This window comes from Eumetopias jubatus, unplaced genomic scaffold, assembly GCF_037043125.1.
Source record: "Eumetopias jubatus isolate StellerSeaLion01/CBP00866 unplaced genomic scaffold, mEumJub1_p1.0 scaffold_6, whole genome shotgun sequence".
Lineage (NCBI taxonomy): Eukaryota > Metazoa > Chordata > Mammalia > Carnivora > Otariidae > Eumetopias > Eumetopias jubatus.
In genome coordinates this window covers 78657797-78681520 of record NW_028274812.1, presented here as the reverse complement: position 1 = coordinate 78681520, position 23724 = coordinate 78657797, and the positions used below count along the sequence as shown (strand labels likewise).

The following is a 23724-nucleotide window of genomic DNA, read 5'->3' as shown; positions in this document are numbered from 1 at the left end:
GCTAATTACATTAATTATATTTTCTAATTTTCTGTATTCCTGATGCTCTGATATTTTGGGTTCTTTACAGACCTGAGGAGAGACTGACCCTCCCAGGGCCAACCAATTCTTACTTCTTACAGATAGCAAAAAGCCGCACTGAGAATACATGTTTCATATGTAAACCAACCATCTCCTTATCTAATTCCAACACACCAAGCCAGTATTTCCTCTGCCTTGAATTGTCCCAAGGCCAGGTACCAGACTACTAGAGACCACCCCTATGCCCCCAGAGCCCACTGGAATTATTCAAACTAGCCAGTCCTGAAGTGTTTACCCTGCTCTGTCTTGCCTTTCTCATTGAAACCCCAATAAAGGCTCTGGCTTAAGCATTCAATGACAACATCTTTGGGACTTGTCAGCACAATAAATTTCCTTTTAAGCCCCATACTCATTTCTTCCTGTGGCAGTGTTGACTGTACCATATAATACCAAAAATAACATGTACATTCTTAGAACAAATGGGTATTGCATTTTGTCAAATGCATTAATTGATATGATCATGTAATTCCTCTTAGTATGTTACACTGACAGATTTTTGAATACTGAATGAGCCTTACATCCATGGATAAAAACCCCGTTGGTCACGGTATAAAATCATTTTTATATATTGTTGAATTCTATTTGCTGATATTTTATTAAGAATATTTACATTTTCTTCTTTTGTACTTTTTTGGCCCAGTTTTAATATCAGGATAATACTGGTTTCACAGAATGAATGGAAAAGTAGTCTCTTCTCTATCTTGTGGAAGATACTATGTAGAATTTGTGTTATAATTCTTTAAACATTTGGTAGAATTAACCAGTGAAGACATCTGGACTTAAGAGATTTCTTTTTTGAAAGCTTTTAATTACAAATTAAATTTCCTTACTGGTTATAAGGCTATTCAAATGATCTATCTCTCACTGGGTGAGCTGTGGTAGTTTGTACTTTGAGTACTGGTCCATTTCATCTAAGACGTCAAATCTGTATGTGTAGAGTTGCCTATAGTATTCCTTTATTATCCTTTTGATATCTACAGGGTCTGTAATGATCCTCTATTGCATTCCTGATACTAGCAATTTGTGTCTTTTTTCTTTTTAGCTTTGTAAATCTTAATAGAGTTTTATCACTTTCATAGATCTTTTCCAAGAACCAGCTTTTGGTTTTATGGATTTTCTCTATTATTTTTGTTTTCAGTTTCATTTATTTCTGTTTTTTATATTTCCTTTCTTCTGCTCACTATAAGTTAATTTTATTTTTATTTTTCTAGTTTTTTTTTTTTTAAAGATTTTAGTTACTTATTTGACAGAGAGATAGCGAGAGCAGGAGCACAAGCAGGGGGAGTGGGAGAGGGAGAAGCAGACTTCCTGCTGAGCAGGGAGCCCGATGCGGGGCTCGATCCCAGGACCCTGGGGTCATGACCTAAGCCGAAGGCAGATGCTTAATGACTGAGCCACCCAGGTGCCCCTATTTTTCTAGGTCCTTGAGGAGAGAGCATGTGTTACTGATTTGAGACTTTCTCTCTTCTGATGTACCATACAGTGCTATAAATTTCCCTGCATTGTTTTAGCTTCATCCTACAAATTTTGAAATGTTGTATTTTTATTAGTTCAATGTGTTTTATTTCCCGTAAGACTTCTTTGACATCAGATTATTCAGAAGCATATTTATTTAGTTATCAATCAAGTGATTAGAGATTTTCCTGTTACTTTTATTTCTGGTTTGATTCCATTGTGGCTGGAAAACACACTGTATGGTTTCAATTACATTTGTCATTTTATTGTTTTCTGTCTGTTCTGTTGTTTTTTTATTTTTTTCCCCATTCTTCCTGTGGGTCACTTGAACAGATTCCATTTGATCCATGCATTGTGTTTATGACTGTAACTAACTCTGCTATAATTTTTTAAGTGGTTGCTCAGGTGTTTATAATATATACAAAATTATCAAAATATACTGGTGTCACAAAAAATGAAATTCAAAATGGATTAAACACCTAAATGTGAGACCTGAAATCGTAAAAATCCTAGAAAAGAACATAGGCCTGTAATCTCTGCTATCAGCCATAACAACATTTTTCTAGGTATGTCTTCTGAGGTAAGGGAAACAAAAGCAAAAATAAACTATTGGGACTACATCAAAATAAAAAGCTTCTGCACAGCGAAGGAAACAATCAACAAAACTAAAGGCAACCCATGGAATGGGAGAAAGTATTTGCAAATGACATCCAATAAAGGGTTAGTATCCAAAATATTTTATAAAGAACTTATAAAAATCAACATCCTCAAAGCAAATAATCTGATTAAAAATGGGAAGAAGACATGAGCAGACATTTCTCTTTGAAGACATAGATGGCCAACAGATACATGAAAAGATGTTCATCATCACTTACCATCAGGGAAATGCAAATCAAAACATTATAATGAGGTATCACCTCACACCTGTCAGAATGGTAACGACGCAAGAAACAATAGGCGTTGGGGAAGATGAGGAGAAAAAGGGACACCATGCATTGTTGGTGGGAATGCAAACTGGTGCAGCCACAGTAGAAAACAGTATGGAGGTTCCTTAAAAAGTTAAAAATAGAACTACCCTATGATCCAACAATCACACTACTGGGTATTTACCCAAATACAAGAACACTAATTCAAAAGGATACATGTACCCATAATGTTTATAGCAGCATTACTGATGAATGGATAAAGAGAATGTGGTACATACATATATACATATACATACATACATACACAATGGACTATTACTCATCCAAAAAATTGAAATCTTGCCATCTGCAATGACATGAATGAGTTAGAGAGTACAATGTTAAGCAAAATAAATCAGAGAAGGACAAATACTATAGATTTCACTCATGTAGAATTTCAGAAACAAAACAAACAAGCAATGGGAAAAAAATAAGAGAAAGAGAGGTTAACCTGGTGATGGGTATTAAAGAGGGCACGTACTGAATGGAGCACTGGGTGTTATATGCAAACAATGAATCATGGAACACTACATCAAAAACTAATGATGTAATGTATGGTGATTAATGTAACAATAAAATAAAAAAATAAACATTAAAAAAAAAAAGAGAAAGACAAAGTAAGAAAGAGACTTTTAATTATAGAGAACTAATGGTTACCAGAAGGGATTAAGGAGTGCACGTCATGATGAGCACAGGGTGATGTATGAAGTGTTGAATCACTACAATGCACACCTGAAACTAATACCACACTATGTTAACTGGAATAAAAATTAAAAAAAAAGATAGTGAAATAGAAAATAACATATCCAAAGAGAAAAATTGTGATTTCAGATTCTCCTGCGTAATGAAATCATATAAATGGCCTTAAAAAAAATATGTATCTGAAACGTTGACTTTTTTTTTTTTTTTAAGATTTTATTTGTCAGAGAGAGAGAGCACAAGCAGGGGGAGCAGCAGGCAGAGGGAGAAGCCCGATGCGGGACTCAATCCCAGGACCCTGGGATCATGACCTGAGCCAAAGGCAGACACTTAACCTACTGAGCTGCCTGGGTGTCCCCGAAACCTTGACTCTTAAGATAGCTGTGTATGTGTGGGGGTGAGGAGGTAAGTTAAAGGAGTTATAAAATTGCTTTATGCAATGGTAACATTGTCTGAACAGTGTCCAACCTCTCTAACCTCTTAAGGGTAACTAACCACTTTGACAGAAACTATAATTACTTGGATATTGAATATTATAACATACTGTCTTTACAAACTTTGCAGATTTTAGGGATATGTTAAATATATTTATGTAAAAGACTTCATTTTTCTTCGTTTGTATCTTGGGTTTCCATTACTCAGTACAGTTTATGGTAACCACTCAATACACCTCTGCTGAATAAATGAATGGGATAGATTATTTAGCATGCTAATTTGCATAAAAATTTAATTTTTAAAATTTTGCTTTGTAAGTATTTTATTAAATTCAATATAAAAGCTGAAGTATGAAGAATATGACTGCTTTATATATTCTGCTAGTTAGGCTGATAGTTAACTTATAGTTAATTCTGAAATATAAAAAGTGATAAATCCAATTTTCTCTTCTCGGTGACAGTAATAAAAAACAGTAAATAGTCCTAAGTCTTCACACCTCCCTCCATCAAGGAGTACTGTAACATGTGATCAAATTAGAATTTTTTCTTGTTTCTTCTATTTGCCTAATACTTTTGGCTGGTGGAAGGAGCTCTAAATACTGCTCTCATTATTTTGAATACTTAAGAGAGACTACATTCTTATACACTAGTTATTCTCTAAGAATACTGCCATACAGCTCTGGTGCACGAGATACAGAAAATATGGGCTCTTGTTCTCACTTTGTAAACAAATAGCTACAGATCTTGGAGAGCTGCTTAATCTGAGTCTCAGTTCAACATTAGTAAAATGAATCAGCTGTACCAGTATCTAGAGTTGGATATATAAAAAGCAACTCATATATATATATACACACACATATACATATGTATGTATATATATGTATGTATGTATATAGCAGATATTTGTATTCTGGACTTTTTCCTAGAAAGGAAGAGAAAGATATAAGCTTTAATGTTTAGATTCTAGATGCACAAGTATAACTGCACAGAGTCATGAATACAGGTCTCTCCCATATTTCTGTATGGTTGTTTTAACATTTTCCTTTGTCCTCAGAGTTTTAATTTTTCTCTATTATTCCAGGTAAAGATTTTTTTCATATATATCCTGGTCAGGAGTCATGCTCTGTCAAATTTTTATCCACCCTAGAAAATGTATATAGCCATTAATTCCTCAAATATTGCCCCTCTCCCATTCTGTCTACTCTCACTGAATTTTTTCATCTACCTACCATATCTCTTAATCTTTCTGAGAGCTTAATTTCAATGATTTTACATTTCATTTTCAGAAATTCTATTTAGTTTAAATTTTTAAAAATACCTGCCTCCCCCCTGCCCCAGTAAGGTCTTTTTTTCCTTATGCTTCTTATCTCTCCATTTATCTCTTAAACCAAAATAACAAATCCAAGTTTAATGGGTAGCATTTCATTTTTCTTTCTTGGTGGTACATTAAATAAGTCACTGGTGTTTTAGATTTGATGAGGTACAGTATTTCAGAAATAATCTATCCTATATCAAGTTTTGGGGGAGAAGGTACTATTTCCATTTGTTGTTTGTTGTTGTATGTATGATGGATCACCCCCTTATACAGTTTGAGATTTTTTTTATTATTATTAATTAATCTGTGGTTAGGGATTGGTTTTTTCTCCCTCTGATGAATTTCCACAGACTAGGGTAGGGTAAATTTGGGCTCTAAATCCTTGCATAGTGCAAGCTTAGGGAGACTCCTTTCCTTACACCAGAGCACCAGACAGATACTCTTCCTCATGGAGGGAATTATACTATTGTTTTCATTGAGGGTGAAATCTTTCAAGAGTCCTGGTGGGATCTCAGTTCCAATTTCCCTCCTCACCTTGGCTCATACGGCTTTCTCTCTACATAGTACTATACTTGTGCCTCTAGAGAATCTAAACATTAAAGCTTTTATCTAGCTCTTCTTTTCTGTGGAAAAGTCTAGGAACACAAACATCTGCATGCACTGGATAAACTATAACGTTTTCTAATATGCACAGTTGGGTTCACAAGAAACAAAGGGAAATCCACAGGTTCCAAAAACAAAGAGAATTGAAAACCAGAGTACTGTAGCATTAGCTCAGTTCTTCTATGAGTCTTTTGGAGCATAGGGTTCAAATTAGCCCAGTTTATCACATTGCTGGAATTAAAAATTTATCTTTTACATTCAAGATTCCACATTTCTTGATTTTTAAATGACAGAAACGGCACTTTATGATATATATCTACTGATGAAATTTCTCTATTTTCATCATTGCAAGTAAGAGGATACCACATCTGGGTCATGATCTCTTACAAAATATTTCATTTTTATTTTCATTTGAAACCACGAATATTATCTAAACTGTACAACCTTTAGTAACTGACTAAAGGAGTAAAAAAAATCACTTTAAGCTATATTTGGATTGCTAAGACTGCGTGAAAAATACTCAAATCAGATTCACTCAATCTTCCTACCACGAATTCCATAAATATAATAATGCTACCTTGCATTTGTATATACTGCTATAGTTTAAAAACTATTTTAATGTATTCTCATTCCATCCATAACCCCGTAGGGAGGTTGGGTAGGTATTATTCTTGTTTCCTAAACAACTGCCATAATAAATTCTTAAGAGTTTGTGTGGGAAATTATAAAAAAAAATTTAGATGAGAAAATTAAATGACCTGCTCAAAGTAGTACAATTGGTAAGAGGGAGAGATGGAATCATAACCCTATTCTTTGTGGAGTCTTAATCTGGGGTTCCTTCTGTTTTAAATGCCACACTACTCGACTTAGATGCTCAAATAACCAAATAGATGACAAGACGTATTTAATAATGAAGAAGTGATAATCATAAGAAATAACAACTTAAATGGCTAATTGTCATGTGTGAGATATCTAGCAAACTGACAGGTAAAGAAAATATTTTCAAAAATACTTACTGGATATTCAAGGAGATCTACTGGCTGGCGGAAAGGCTCAGAATCTTCACATTGAAATATGAGATTTAACAATTCTTGACATTGTTTCTTCCACGCTTGAATATCGTAAGATTGAGCTCTGTTACGTAATCTTCTTCTAGGTTGATGGTCCTAAAATGAAAAATTTCAAATATATTAATAAAATAACATTTATACAGTAAAATTTGTATTTTTAATGTAGTCTGATATAATTAGGTCATATACAGTAGTTTAAATAATAGAAAATATCATTCAGCTAGTTCTGAAAACCATGCATTTTGTGATGGAAACTGATTTGGAAGTAATACTTAATCTGTCTTTAAAAATACTAAGAGTTAAAAAAATGCTTTTAATACATTTTAATTCATATAAAATTCTTCTGCTAAAACAAAAAAGTATCTTACCTTTCTTTTTCGGGTAGAAGTTCCTGGCACATCAGCATCTTTCTCTTCTTCCTTTGAAGTAAGAATTTATCAGATTCGTTAAACATTCTAGATTATACTCCTTAGAGTTTATAGAGTCTATCACAGTTGTTTATATGCCAATTATTACTTTTACACTTTCGAAAACCCATAATGTATATGCTGGAACACTTTACTGATTCATTAGAAAGTCCCCCCACAACGTTTTTAAAAACTGTAACAAGAAAATTCTGGACCACTTTTTTGAAACTATAGCATTAGCCAAAAATAATTTTCCTAATAGCATTTATCTGAAAACTACTATGTGTTAATTTCTTTTTACATATAGAAAAAGACCAACATAGTCTGAATGATGAAATATGAAATATGAAATACCTCAGAGTCAGACAAAACTTTCTTCTTCATTGAATTGTACAGTGGAATTAAGTTGTAACAAGTCTGATCCCTAAACAACAAGGCAATGTTAGTATACAAGATTAGAGTCATGAGATTTTTTTTTTCCCCTTTAAATCTGTTACCAAAACAAGATTTTAAGATAAAGCTTGAAGCTGAAGGCTTTCTTCATTGGTTGACTCCAAAACTCTATGCCCACCCACCTGCCCCTGCCCCTCCACCCTATGTGGAGCTTCCAATCTGGTCTATTTCATTCCATGAAACCCAATTCTCACCTCCTAGTCTTTGTTCAGATCACTGTTGTTTGGGGGACACCTTCTTCCATTCCTCAGTACACAAGGGAAAGCTATTATATGTCCTGTCTTCTAATTCCTTCTTTTCATTCTTAAATGTTTAGTCATTCCCTAGAATTTTGTCCTTTAGTCATCTTCCCTTGTCACTACAGTTTTTGTCCTGATAATCATATATATCTGCAGTATATCTGTGTAAATGAATTCCAAATTCCTATGATTTGGTCAGACTCTTCTCCTGAGATTCCATCATCTAAAATTTCACATGTCTAAACCTTATTTTCACTTCCCTCTCCTATTTTCAACAGCATTACTATTCTCACAGCAATGCATGGGTTTTCACTATTCCTTCCCTTGCCTCCTTATTAACCCAATCACTGGCCAAGTTCTGTGATTCTACCTTCAAAATCTCTTGGCTTCTGCCTTTCTCATTTCTATAAACTAAACCCTCATCACCTCTTAGTTGGTTAGATATAACAATCAATCTATTTATGTTTTTTGTCTCTTCTCTATCAGTTAAGATTGGAAATGCATTCAAGGCCCTCCATGATCTGGCTCAAACTCGTGCTTATAGCACTGTATCCCTATTACTTCTGCTCATGTACTCTCTACTTCATCTGATTTAAATTGCTTAATTCCCTTAATAACCTTTTACTTTCCTACCTCATGCCTCTCCTTATCCTTAGAATGGCTTTCCTTCCATCTAACTTCTCCTAAATCTATCAATATCTACCTTGTTCATAACATCCTAACACACTTCTCCCCGTACCTAAAACTCCACTGTCACAAACTTTCAAACAGACTCTCTTGTTAGTTTTTCCTTATATTATAGTTACTTAAAAAATTTATCTATGAAATTGTACTAAGAGGGTAAATACACATTTCTATCTCAAATATCTCTCACATCACCTGATTATATACCTTATTGCTTGAAATTTGGCAAAATAACTCAGTTAAAAAATAGAATCATCAAAATTTCAAGCTATACCTAACATGTGAAAATTACTGTCAGCTAAAAATGTACTAACATTTGTTATGTATACCTCTAAGAAATGCCAGGGATTTTTAGATATATATAATATAAACGCTTTAAATATTAATCTATTCTAACAAGGTATTTCAAAATAACATTTGAAAGAAATATTTTTATAGACTATTCCAAATATAAAAATAATTGTTTCATCTAAATTATTTCACTAAAGTGTGAATTTATATATCATGCAATTCTATTAATTCCTCTTTGGAAAAAGAAACATATATATATAATACAAAATTATACACTAAACTTTGTAATAAAAATATTGTAAGCCATTATAATTAAGTTATATAAACAATCTTCCGAGGATAACTAATTCTTAATTACCAATTTTATGGGGGGGTTGGAGCACAAGTATAATAAAAATAGCCCCCAAACTATTTGGAAGGCAACAGGTTTTTTTAGAGAATAAAGTAGAGGGTAGAATATAACATTTACTGTACTAATTTTCTTTGGTATTTTCTTATATTGAAATCACCTATATTCCTTAGCCAAAAAACCCCTAACACCACAAAAACGGGCCCTATGATTATTCTAAGAAATGAGAATGAAGCTGGAGATGTTTTTTAAAGAGCCTCAATAATCCCTGCATGTGAAAATGAAAGCTGACAATAGCTGAGTATTTAAATTATAAAATATATTCTTTCTTTACTGGAAAAAATTATCTAATATAAATAACCTTAATATGAACTCAAGAGTAGTACTTTATACAAAACAGGAATCATTCCTCTGGTTTCAGTTTAGAAGGCTCAATTCATTCTACGGCTATATAAAATTCTTAAGGTAAAAAATAAAAGTGTTGCTCCCTTAAATAGCTATAGTTATCATTCTTGGTATGAGATCAATGAATGAGGAAGTAAACCTGACTTTTAAGAAGAATCTTGAAATTAAATTTAGTTTCTGGTTGGACTACTTAAATACTTTTTTACAAACTTGTCAAGGGCAATATAATGTTAAGGTCAGAAATTCTTAGATGGAAGACACTCATTTACTGTGAAAATTAAACATGTAAACCTCTAGAACTGTTTCCTTAACTGTTAATTACAGACAGTGATATCTCCTAACTGTAATTATTATTTGGCTTAGAAGAACTACTTTAGGTAAAACATTACATGTTCTATACATGCTTACCCTCATTATTATTGTCCAACAGTTGGATTTAGAGAAGGACCCATTTTTTTAAATGTTAATTGTGGAACACAACTGTAACATAACTTTTTATGTTTATACAGACATTATATGCTTTCTATTTTGAATGTAACTAGTTTACAGCACAGCATGTGACACATATAAAAATAATTGCATTTTACATTTTTACATTTTACATCTTAAAATACTGACAAGTGTGGAAAAACAACTCACTTTATAAAATGTAGAAGAAGATCAGTCACAAACTTAGCAGATTTCACAATAGGGCTTCCAGGCTCATTAAATGTCCGTGTATTATGCTCTATGTATCGAACTTCCCACATTAGGGAAGAAACTCGCCTTAAACAAGCAAAACACAAAAGTCTTAACCTCATTATATTTAAAAATATTTGTGCACAATTTAAAACCAAGGCATTCTAACTTTTCAATTACAGTATTATCCAATTACAAAACTCACAACTTTAAAATATAAGAAAATACATAATCTCATTTGTGTTAGGGTAAATAAGAGCAACCTTGTGTATTTGCAAAGAAAATGTCATATCAGATTAGACACTAGATTATTAATAGTGCCTTTTCTTTCTGAAAGTAAAGAAAAATCCAAAGACAACTTCTAGAATATTATCTAATATGTGGTCCAGTCCTATTTAAAATAACAAGGAAGAAAATACTCAGAAAGTATTACTGATATTGATGTGTGAACAGAAATACAATTATATGTGGGGTGCCTGGGTGGCTCAGTCCTTAAGTGTCTACCTTCAGCTCGGGTCATGATCCCAGGGTCCTGGGATCGAGCCCCGCATCGGGCTCCCTGTTCAGCGGGAAGCCTGCTTCTCCCTCTCCCACTCCCCCTGCTTGTGTTCCCTCTCTCGCTGTGTCTCTGTCAAATAATAAATAAAATCTTAAAAAAAAAAAAAAGAAATATAATTATATGTGATTTAAAAAATATATACAATTATGGATACAGAAGCATACACACAAGGTTCATTTATTCTAATAACAGAATCACAGGCATCTTCAGGGTACTCTATAGAACTATAAAATAAGGTTTTAGAATTAATGCCGAGCAGGGCAAAATGGTTAGTATAGTTTAACAAGAGACAGAACCAGAAGTATCAGAGAAGAAAACCATAAACTGCAAGAAATCTGAAGCCAATGAGTAAAGGAGAAACAAAAAAGGCTGAAACACTGAAAAAGCAAATGAAGGCATCATTTTATTAAATAAGAACAAAAACTGGGTCTATTATCAGGTTCTAAAATAGGCAGTTTCTATTTATGTAAGGATTGTATTCTCAGATATTCTTATACTGGCTACTAAGCTAAGCTAATGACAAAAAAGCCTGTTTAAGTTGTAATGTACCCTGAAATATAACACACCTTAGCAGTTACCATGTTGAGCAGTATTTCTATGAGAAAGTATATTTACAACAATAGTGGGAGATGTCAGCAGCTTACCTTTGTAGCTGTAGTCCAACAGTTACTGTACAATAACAACTCCATCTCCCCATGATTCTCCCCTATCCTGTTCCACCTCTGAAGCACTAAATCCAATTTCTAAGGCTTAGCAATTTAGGGGTCTAGGGAAAAGGAAGGATGTAGCTAAAAATTTCTTCTCCATTTTCTCTTAAACTTCTAACATCAGGTGTTGAAAAAGATTTAAAGAAGTGTACTATGAAGGTTAAGATGGCTAGGAGGCACATATCATAGTGATTTCCTCCTCATCTCTAAGCTTTTGACAAATATCAATAAAGGAACAGCAGAAACACCTAACCAAGATCAGAAAAATGTTTAGAACCTGAAATTTAACATCTTAGTTTTCTTTATTCCAGTGGTTCTCAATGATTCTGGGTGGGTGGTTCTACCTCATATTTGGCAATGTTTAAAGACATTTTTCCTTTTTACAACTAGGGACTGCTATTGGCACCTCAAGGGTAGAGGCAAGGATAGCCCCTCACAATGAAGAATTTTCCAGCCCCAAATATCAGTAATGCTTTTGTTGAGAGACCCTTTACTAAGTTAAGGAACAATAAATGGTGTTTTCAGCGCCAGGCGCATAAAGTACCAAATTAGATTTATAATTTAAGTAAAAAACTAAAACACTAGAGGCACATTTTATATTAAAAAATACAAAATATGAATAAAAGTTTCCCTAAGTTAAAATGAATAATATAATGTAAATAACAGGCCATAAGAAGAAATTTTTTAATTCAATTATTTTAATTAAAATGTTGTGGGTGCCTGGCTGCCTCAGTTGGTTAAGCATCTGGCTCTAGATTTTGGATTATGTCATGATCTCAGGGTTGTGAGACAGAGCCCCAAGATTCTCTCTCTCCCCCTCTCCCCACCACTCTCGCTCTCTAATAAACAAACAAAATGCTGTCAGTCTTCTAAGCAAAAGTCATGAAAACTGGAAGTATGATTTCATTATGGAAAGCTACAGACTTAAATTTTTTCTGTAAAGACATTCCAGGCAGTAAAACTACAATGCCTATCCAAGATTAGAACTCAATGTTTACTGAAATTAACTAGATGCAAATTAGTTGAAATTAGCTCTTTTTTAACTCTATTTCAAGCTAACCTTAAACTATGAAAAATATCCTGAATTCCCAATTTCAAGTATATATAAGCTAAATATAAGCAAAATAAGAAAAATATGCAACTTTTAAAAATATTGTTCTATGAAAAAAATCCATGAAAAAAATATTTCAATGTGATGTCTAGGAGAAAACGAGATACTCTAGCTCGCTTTATAAACTACAGTATGAAGACAGTGAGCACCAACTCGTATTAGCAACTAGAAAAAACTGCATCAAGGAATCATGTTCCAAATCTATAGACCAGCAGCATCAGCAACCCAGGGAACTGGTTAGAAATGCAGAATCCTCAGGTCCTACTAAAATTACTGAACCAGAGACTGCATTAAAAAAAAAAAAATCCCCAGGTGATTTGTATGCACAGTAAAGTTTGAGAAACACTCAAGGATCATTTAGTTTTCTTTTGGTAGTGGATACAGCAAATGGGTTCTAACCTGTAAAACCTGTTTTCCAGTCTTTGTTTAATTGTACTTAAATCCGTTGGATATGCCACTACAGTGCAATACATGGGATAGGCTTGTAGATCCACAGGGGCCACAAATGCTGAAGCAATATCTAGAATAAAAAAATAAGTTTATATATTTATTTTTTATTGTTTAAAATACTTCACAGACAATTCTGCTTGAATTAAGACAAATTCTGATCCACATAACCATTAGACTGCCATTGTCTTTTCATAGTAAATACATATAGTTTAGCTAGCCTAATATAGTCTCACTGCTTACTATGTATACATTTACACTGCAAAATTCTAGGGATATTTGTTATTCAGATCCCTTAGAAGACAAGAAATGACAGACAATATATAAATCTGACCTATTAAGTACACATACATTTCTATACTTAAAACCTTGCCATTCCTGAATCTGTAGGTTTTTGACAGTCATTCTTTCAGTAACACTGTAGTAACACATTCCATTCAAACGTAACCTGACTTTCTCAAAACTTATCACCTTATGTTAACCACTTAATTCTGTGAAATATCATGCAAGCACTCAGAGGAAGAAACAGATCCAGAAGTCTTTGACTCAATGTCAATGACCAAATGGCACACAGTCAACTGGTAAAAATCTAAAACCTGACAAAGATTACTATTTTTTTACTCATTCACATATAGTATACGACAACTTCCTATGCTAAAATACTACTAAAATTGTTTAAGATATCTGTGATACTCTTTAAATAAAGTGTTGCCGTATTAAAAAAAGACTTCAGATGAAAATATATCCAAAATGTGTCTCCAGTGTCACCTCTAACTTTCCTCTTTTAAGCTTTATTCCTTACTGACAGGGGGGTTGCTACAAACCACCACACTAGTTTACAGTTGTTTTGGAAGCCCAGAATTCAGATAATCAAGTTTTGTAGTCATTGTGTTTTTGTTTTTTTAATGAGACAAAGCAGTTCAGTATTCTCTTCCTTCCCCTTACAAGTATTCCCTTGTGTATATATTCATATAGTTAAGGGGAGAACTGGTACAGCTATCCATATAATTATAATTCATCTCTCAACCCTCCTCTCCCAATTCACATCATGTCAGCTTACCTATGTTAAAAGATTTCAAATTGGGTTCTGGATGACCCAGATTTTTCACAGGTACTCACCCATGGCATTTCTGGGGGCCCTCACTCTAAAATTCAGCTAGAGCAACTCCATTTTTAACTGTTCTAGATACCCAAGTCCTATGTAAGGCCTCATTTAAAAAAAAAGAAAGAAATCCACTTAAAAGATGTTTGAAAACCATTGACATGATATGGTGAAAAAATATTTTTATTGAATAACATTTTTCCTTTCCTTTGCTTTCTGCCAGTTTTTTCTATATTCCTGTGTTACTATTATTATTTACCCAGTGTCATCAACTGGTTTATTCCTGCAACAATTCTTTCACATTCTTCATCCCTGGGATTGGAACCCCATTCTCCATCAAGAGGTTTATAGATCAATGATCTGCATTCAACGTCAGTTAAAGGAACACTAGTACCTAGTTCTTCAGGAAATACAGCTGAAATACAGAGAAAGAAAAGCAGATTTAGTGAAAATATGTGATTTTTCCTAATATTTAGGTTATGTTTAGAAAGTAGAGTTGACATCCAAAAAACTAAAGTATAATTCTGTAAAGATTTGATAAGTCTATCCTGTATTTTCATTAAAGAAATGTATGCTTCAAGGATCAGTAAAATGTGTTTTTTAAAACATTAATTTTATAAATAATTCTCTAGATGAGCATATAATTACTTCTCCAAAATTGTATCTGACAACTTGCTCAACTATCAGTTTCAGGTAAAGGACAAAGTATTTCTATAAATTATGCTTAATCTGCAAGTTTTCTGAATCATTTCATGATATAATCTCCATATTTATTTTAATACACAAGGTGAAAGTGAACTAAAGTGGTGTTTTCCACAAATACTCCAAAGTCCTAACTTTTTTTTAACATACAACAGAGAATTATGAATAATAACAGATGATTCATAGGTTTATTGCTTTTAAATTATGAAGGTATGCCTTCTGCATATATTAGGAGGTGATGGTGACATAAAACCTACAAATATGCCAAGTAACATTTCCTTTGAACTAGATTTCATCAGAGAAACATTGGGGAAATACACTACTATTTGTATACAAAATTCTTCCTCCTCACAACGTAATTAAACTCCAGGGATGCACATGTATATGTATCCAGACAGGACAAAAACAACAAAAATCACCCCCCTTCACAAACGGATATATTTAGGTAGGAAACAAATAGTATATTAATGTCATTAATTCATTTCAAGAAATACCCTAAGCAATACAACACTGACTAGGTTCATTTCTCTCATATATAGTAGTCCAATGTGATTACAACCTCAAACTTACAAAAAGGAGAGAAGTAAAATAAAAAGATAAGCCATGTAACACCATTCCAAGTTGTTCAAGATATTTTATAGTTTCGGGACACCAGAGTGGCTCAGTCGGTTAAGCATCTGCCTTCAGCTTGGGTCACAATCCCAGATTCCTGGGATCGAGTCAAGCATCAGGCTCTGCTTCTCCCTCTGCTGCCACTACCCATTTGTGCGCTCTGACAAATAAATAAATCTTAATTAAAAAAAAGATATTTTAGTTTCAAACAGCTCTAATTTAGCAGTGAGATGAAAAATATGTTATTGGTATTAAATTTTCAAAGTGATAATTTCTAGCAAGAATTAGTCTTAGATAATATTAGCATGTCCTTTTTCTCATTTCTAAGGTTTACCTGATTGGATTTAACTTTTCCAAGTTACCTTTTCTCTCATTTTTTAGTATATGTGCTGCCGAAGTGAGCACTTTTCTCTGACTTTTTAGAATACAGTACTAGTGAGCAACTCCATTATAAACGATTATTTCTATTATGTCATAAGATCTTTTTCCTTTTTGTTTTTTAAATCTTTATTTTTACCTGATGGGAAAAGTGATATATTATAGAAAAAAAAATACAGAATAATATAAAAGATAAATTAAAGAAGTCCTTATATTCCCATCCTTTATAGATAATCATTATTAATATTCTGGAATATATATCCTTTTAAATCTTTATATGCATATGCAATGGTGGGTTGTATTTTTTAAAAAATAGAAACAAAAATGGGCACTACAGTCTGTAGGCTTCAGCCACACTGGTCTTTTCTCAGTTCCAGGAAGTTGTCTTACTGCCTAAGGCTAACTCCCAAGTCCTAAGGCAATGTATCAGGCCATAAGCAAGAAGACAGTTATTATTAGCAGTAGTAAACTATCCACTCATGGAGGCCCTTACATGTGTCAGGCTATACAATAAGCACTTTATGCACATTTAATCCTTCCAGAAGCCCTGTAAGGTATTAGTTTATAGAATTTCAAAGGTTGAAGTCCTAAAAAAATCTTAAGTTTTGAGTCTTTTAAGGAACTTGCCAAGATGACACAGAAGATGGCAGTGATAGGGTATGAATCTATGTTGCACTCAAAAGGCTGAACTCTTAATACTATGTTTTATATTTAAGTTCTGCTGAAGTTACAATTACAAAAAAAATCTCTGCTCCCAAGTGCTTACCTTCTAGGAATGAACAATTAGCAAAACATTTTCGTATTTTGCTGTTAACTAATTTCAATCTTCCCTTTTAGACTATAAATTCCAAGTGGGCAAAGATTATGTCTATCTTGTTCACTGCTATGCCTTCCCTACCTCCAATCCAAGGTAAGTAAGAGGTGTGCAATAAATAACTGTTGAATGAATATTTTCTATATGATCTTCGTAACAATCCTATGCAGTAGCAAGTCAGCAAATCAGATTCCTTATTTAAGAAATTATATTTGTAACACAAAAAGCCTAACACACACTTACCATTATTAGGAATAAGCTCCATATCCCAGGGACTCATCTTTTCTGTGTCTCCATTGTCCCAGCTTAAAGGAAGGAAAATCCCTATGTTAAAAAATCTAAATATTGTGTTAGAAGTTTCATAGAATCACACTATAAAAATAACTGCTTCAAGTGTTTAAAAGAAGTGTCTCACTTTATTAATAGATGGGGAAAACATTAAAAGTAACTCAAACTGGAGGTGCCTGGTTGGCTCAGTTGGTTAAATGTCCGACTCTTGATTTCGGCTCAGGTCATGATCTCAAGGTTGTGAGACTGAGCCCCACGTCAGGCTCCGCACTGGGCCTGGAGCCGGCTTAAGATTCTCTCTCCCCCTCTCCCTCTGCCCTCCCCCGTCCTTCCCCCCCCCCCTGCAAAAGTAACTCAAGCCAAACTAAAATACAACAAACACTCCCTTACCAAACATTATAGCACTGAAACAAACTATCTGGGTACTCAGGCTGAAGAGGTTCCTGGCTTTCAATTGTTCCAAACCACCAAGCATCATCTATGACTGATCTGAAACGGTCACCTAGACAAGAATAAAAGCCATCTCATTATTCTGAAATGTATTGCTGCTGTTGTTACTCCTTTCTCCCAAAGTATACCCCTTTCCAATAATTAAACTACCTATATAATTTCAGAAAATATACAAAAAGTGACCCACACACTCCAAAATAAGTAAATAAAATTGGCAATATTGAAGAAAAAAGTTATTTAATAAACATACCAGTGTGACTTACCAGTTTCCAGTACCATTTCTTACATTTTATTAGGGTCAGGAGAAATTCACTCTTAGGTTAAGCATTTTTACCAATCTAGAATTTTAAATTCACCATTAGGATTATGCCCAAACTCTTCATTCAAATAAAAAGCATGGTTTAGATAATTTATGCCCAACAAGTATTTATAGTCTATATTTAATTTCTTGTTTTCTATAGCCAAGTTCTTCCATCAAGACTCTAGCCTAGAAACAATAAAAAGAAAACATCCAACTTGCCTTCCTTCATGTCAATCACCCTGAAGTTATAACACTCATTTATAAATTCACTTTCTCTTTTCTATAAAAATAAGAGAGTAACAAAAGAAAAACAACTAATCTTTGTAAAATAGCACTCCCTGTGTTCCTTTCCTTACCCGATTGCATTCAGCTACTAACCTGCCACTAAAATTATTTTCCCCAAAGACCCTAATAAACTATCTTCTCAGCTTCCTTCCTTGTCATATGAAAACTGTAAATGACTCTCTTCCTTCTGCCACTCTTTCCTCTTCCTTGGCTTTCACAATATGGAGTGGTTTTTCTCCTGGTAAGCATAGGTTAGGGTCTCAAAGACTTGAGTTCAAATAACCTATCTGTGTGATTTTGAACAAATTAATTATTTTAGAACTCATCTAAGTTTCATTTTCAAACCCATAAAGAGAAAAGTATTTGTTTATATTCTCATTTTTTACCAAAAAGATTTAAAAGTTTACAGAGATATATAGCATAAAATGAATTAAAAACTTAAAAAACAAGATAAAAAAATTTAATGACAAAAAGGGAAGTTGGGAGCCAGGAGTAAGTTAATAGAACACAACTACATTTGTCAAGTTATATTTAACTTTGAATGGGTATGTATTGGGGCCCAAATTTAGACGCAAGCATTCTAACAGCCAATGTTAAGAGGGAAACATGATCTATTACCAGACAGAGTCTCTAATTGCTCTTCAGATGCATATTAGTGGCACTGAACTTAGTGAGAAGCTACCATATAATTAATAAACAGCATTCTTGACACCACCACAACCTTAAACATAAGGATGAGTTTCAAAGAGCTATTTTTTATGATCCTACATACACTAATGACATTATGCTAAAGAGGAAGAACTGGATAATGTATGCATAACCACAATGAACAATACTATAGAAAGATAACGAAATTAAGCAGGGAATAAGTACACCATTTGGAGTAAGCTTTAAACATTTCTAAACATTTTAAGTGGCTATCAGTAGGTAGATGCCTATTTCGTCAGAAATAAAAGACCACGTAGTACTAACTTCAGAACAAAGTATTAATCTATAAATTTAGGGAGGAAAAAAAAGTTATGATCCAGATAAGAGAATTCCAATGTACATCTACCATTTGAAATATCTCTCTAATATGTCTAATGCTTGCCGTATTTTCTTTACTTAGGTTGTTACCAACTCCTTTCTGGAATATTCGTGGATTCTGATTGCTAATAATTGTCCTGCAATATATTGGCAGATGCATGTCTTTAAAAAAATAAAGTTTTTCAGTAACACATGCAAGTAATTTAAAAAACAAGTGTACCAAAGGCTTATAATCAAAACCAAGAAAAACATCTTTAACTCTTGTAACTATTTCTTCTTGAATTTAGATTTCTAAATGATGGGTACAGAGCTATTTCTTCACTCATCAATTTTAGACATTAAGTATTGACCTCTCCATATAATTGTAATTATGTGTATTTTATTTAATCTATATCATTTTTATAACTATGTAAATACTGTTTGCTATAGAGCCAAATAGTATACATTTCCCTTCTATAATTTTGTGTAACTGTTTCACTTTTTTTGTGATTGGTTTTCTCTGGATTTACTATTAAGTCTTCCCACATGCTCTAACAGCTTAAACTATAAAACATTCTTCAACATAATTTCCAACAAAATCAGACACCTTAGGGAATTCATCAGTTCCATTTTCTTTCTTTCCTGAAGACTTTGCTCTTGGAGGACAACATCTTTTGAACTGGTCCTTTTACACACTTGCTAGACAGATGCTATCCTGAGACTTCTACTGACTATTACTGGGAATTCATTTTGGCTCTTTCCTATTCTGGATTTCCTGTCTCCTGGAGGGATTCCATGTCTTTCCCTTCCTTGGTTCATTCCCTTATTTGATAGAACACATCTTTCAAAGCTTCCAGAAAAATGGTGTAATGGAATTTATATGGAATGTAAATTTTTTTGATAACGTCCATGTCTCTAATTTTGTTAACTTGCATTTCTCTAAATCTTCTTTTTAGAGCACACATTTACATTTCTAAGTTTACCAAGACCAAACAAGATATATCACCATGCCAATGTCTTCCAATGGCACTGGAGAAGAGATGGACTGGCATATCAACTGATGTGCTTTTTCAAACCAAATATGCCATATATGTACCACAGCCCACTCCAAATTGACAAAGAGTGGCCCTGTTTGAAAATTAAAAAAAAAAAATACTCTAATGAATTGCACATCCATGTGAACATAAATTAATGCATCTTAAATGCCTGGAAACTTTTAAAGTTTGAGTACTGATTACAATATTAAGTTTAAAGATTGTAACAGATTAAACCAATTAAAGAAAAATGCCAGTTCAGCTTTAGTCCCAGTCCAAATTATTAAACATTTTGAATTGGAAGAGGTCTTTTGCTTCAAGTGTGAATTGTTTTATTTTTAAATGAAAATTTAATTCAACACATAAAACAGCTCGAAGATTAGCTATAAACAATCTTGTAACAGTTTCCAAATCTAAGAGAGAAAATGCTTAGAATTTCAGCATCAATGAGATTAAAAGGACAATTGACCCTTGAACAATACAGCTTTGAACTGTGTAGGTCCACTTACACATGGATTTTTCTTTTTTGATAGAGTACAATATTATAAATGCATTTTTTCTTCCTTATGATTTCTTAACATTTTCTTTTCTCTAGTTTATTATAAGAATACTTATACAAAACACATGTTAATTGACTGTGTATGTCATCAGTAAGGCTTCTGGTCAAGGGCAGGCTATTAGTAGTTAACTCTTTGAGGAATTAAAAGTTATACACAGATTTTCGACTATGCAGGGGGGTCAGCACTCCTAATCCTTGCATTGTTCAAGGGTCAACTGTATTTTAAGTACCTGACACTATCTTCTTACTTTGCTATTAACATTCCCACAAATGGCAAGAAGATTTCTCTGATTATCTTCTTTCTGAATCATTAAAAATAGTAAATCACTTATTAGATTAAAAAAAAAGTCTTCTAAATAAATTACCCACCTATGTTCCACCGCCTATATTTTGCGTCATCAAATTGTTGTCTCAGGACGAGAAAGTCTATGACATCAGGCATATCGTGGTATCTAATTACAAATAGAAACAAACTGATTAGGTCACATACCTAAAAATATCTAAAAGAGGTTAAAATTTATCTGAATCTTGAAAAACAGTGTACAATACTAAGAAACCACTGCCTCTTTCAATAGTCCTTACTTCATGGTAAATGATCCGCCTGTCAGTTTACCAGTATCAGGATCTAGAAAAGCAAGTTTAAGGCAGCAAAGGGTAGGCAATCCCACTTCATACTTTATGCCAACTATTTTCATCAGTTCTTGTTCCTGATAAAGAAATAGAAAATAAACTGTCTTCACAAAATAAATCACAAAATAAACTGATAAACATAAAACATTTCTCCATTTCAATCTTGATCTAGGTGGTGATTATTCTGTGCATGCAAAATTTGTTGACCTATGTACTGAAGACGAATTTGTGCACTTTATAGTTAAATTATATCTCAATAAAAACTTTTTAAAAAAGGGAGAAAATTACTGAAATAGAAGTTTTCCAATATAGTTCCAAAGACCTCTACATAATTTTGAACTCTGGCTGATAAATCTAAAAATACTTATTTACAAATACGAAGTTTACCTTAGACATCAGTGTTAATTTTCACTATAATTACACTTCGTACCCAACTTATAAACTACTGGAGTACATAAATTCAATCTTGTGTTTCTTTGAAAATTAAATAACTCTTACTCTCCAGGACTGCTTCAATTAAAAAAACCTATCTTCATGAAACAGTTTCTTACAGTGAAAAGAGTAACATTCAATACAACTTTCTACCTCATCTAAAACTACATCTTTTAAGTAATAAACACCATACCCGTAGTTCCATTTTATGCCACGGCTGTTTTTTGGGATTGATACTGTAAATCTTATTTTTCCGGGCCATTTCAACATAAGCTTCATGTCCCTGCCGGAAGTAATAAACCTAAAAAGTAAACAAAGTCACAATTTTAAGCCTTGAATGGTTCCCTTAACCCAAGATGTAAGGTATCAGCTAAAACTGCAAAGATAGAATTTAATATCCTTTCAAAAGAAATTCTAATATTTTGATAGTTTTACCTTCTTTGTCTCAAGTTGTCCTAATTGCCACTTAATCATAAAGTGTCCTAAATAATGTTACTTTGGTTATACACTAAGATGATAAAATGAGTTTTTTTGTTTGTTTCACTGTTTTATTTTTGGATTCAAAATAAGCTGACCTATGCTGTAAAACAAAGTAAGTTGTAACTAGGAGTCATGATCAGTTTATTATTCACGTATTTGGGTAGCAAGTGGTTTGTACATATGCAGTAAACTTTGAAATGAAAAATGTATTTAGGATTTATATTTTATCCTTATAAAGAGAGCAAGGTATATATTTATGTCTTCATTTTATAAAGTTCAGATTTAAATGACACCCGACTACCATCCTGGTATCTACTGGCACTTGACATAGTAGTCTGATACCAAGTATTCTTCCCACTACAAAAAAAATAGTGGAGCTTGTTAAAAAATATTAAAATTTTTTAAAATGCGATTAAGTTCTTAGTAACATTCTGGGATATCCATTATTCTACATACTTTTATTCTACTCATTAATATCACTATTACTCCAGTTTGAAATTTCATACAAAGGAATAATGCTGAATGAGAACTTACCTGTTTAAGCACCAACAATTAAAAAGACAACTTAAACATTTTGAAAGAAAATTATTCAATAAGAATTTAGACACTTTCTAGTTATCTTGAAATATATTAAATTTAATCAAGCATCTTCTTGATGCTCAAGGACTTGTTAGGCTCTATCATCGTACTAAATTATGACAATGTAGAAATGTCCTGTGCTCTTCAAGTCTTCTTAAGTAGGGTGCCTAAATAAATTTTTTCTCAGACTGCTCTTTAGAGTTACCGGGGCATTAAAATGTTTTTGTTTCCTTTTTTTTTTACTATCACTTGCCACTTTCTATTGCTAATTAGTGTGGTTTGCTAAAGAAGCTCATATTGTACTTCCTAATTTATTACTGCCAATACTAGATACCAGATGACTCTGCTTCTCAACACTTATGCATAAAATAGAAGACATGAACACTGGACCAGGAAATTTTGATCTAAGATCTTACATTTTCATTTCAAATTCATAAGTACATAGTCCAAAATGATGACCAATCACATTTTCTTAAAAAATTGATTCTAATAAATTTAAAAGATCTAAATTATAAGCATTGTATTCAAATGAAAACTTATGAAATAAAATTACAATTTTATATAAAAGTATATTTTATATAAAATAAAATGCTGAATTGCATTTTTCCTTTAACATGTTATGTATTTAAGCCTTAAGCTAAGAAAAATATACTTTTAGAAAGAAAAAGAAAATTGGCAATAGAATCCTCTTATTAAAAAAAATACTAGTTTTTAAAATGCCAATAAAATTTCCATTCTCTTACAATATTTAGTTTTCCTGTTGCAATATTTAAAGTGGCAAGTGGTCTCAAAAAAGATCAAAGTTTTCCTCCTACTTATACCTTTTCCATACACAGCTACAAACATCTAAAATGAGATACTTTATGCAACTGCTATTTTCTACAGTTTCAAGAGCTATTTTAAAAACCTTAAAGATACTTCTAAGAAACAAAGACTGTTCTTAAAAGTTTAAAAATACCTCATCACCCATCTGTGGCACAAATGGACATCTTCGGGGAATAGTATCTGTAATCCATGTTGAAGGTAACCATTCTTCTAATGTCAAACCATTCTCCGTTAGTTCTCCCACAGCCAATCTCTAAGAGTTTAGAACATTATAAAATAATATTATCACAAAAGCA

The 23724-nt window shown here is 32.8% G+C and overlaps 1 protein-coding gene across 3 annotated transcripts in view; it reads right to left on the bottom strand.

Annotated features, from left to right (window-relative positions):
• PHIP (PHIP subunit of CUL4-Ring ligase complex) overlaps positions 1-23724 on the bottom strand; it is a 132105-nt gene that overhangs the window by 9454 nt on the left and 98927 nt on the right. For all 3 annotated transcript variants that reach the window (XM_028108004.2, XM_028108003.2, XM_028108002.2), the window contains exons 24-35: positions 23562-23681; positions 21738-21845; positions 21065-21189; positions 20852-20934; positions 17239-17350; positions 16804-16865; positions 14314-14469; positions 12905-13025; positions 10090-10215; positions 7384-7453; positions 6991-7041; positions 6569-6718 (exon numbers count right to left, since the gene is read on the bottom strand). In XM_028108004.2, the coding sequence (XP_027963805.2) occupies positions 6569-6718; positions 6991-7041; positions 7384-7453; positions 10090-10215; positions 12905-13025; positions 14314-14469; positions 16804-16865; positions 17239-17350; positions 20852-20934; positions 21065-21189; positions 21738-21845; positions 23562-23681 (1284 nt within the window). The remainder of the gene's footprint in view (positions 1-6568; positions 6719-6990; positions 7042-7383; positions 7454-10089; positions 10216-12904; positions 13026-14313; positions 14470-16803; positions 16866-17238; positions 17351-20851; positions 20935-21064; positions 21190-21737; positions 21846-23561; positions 23682-23724) is intronic.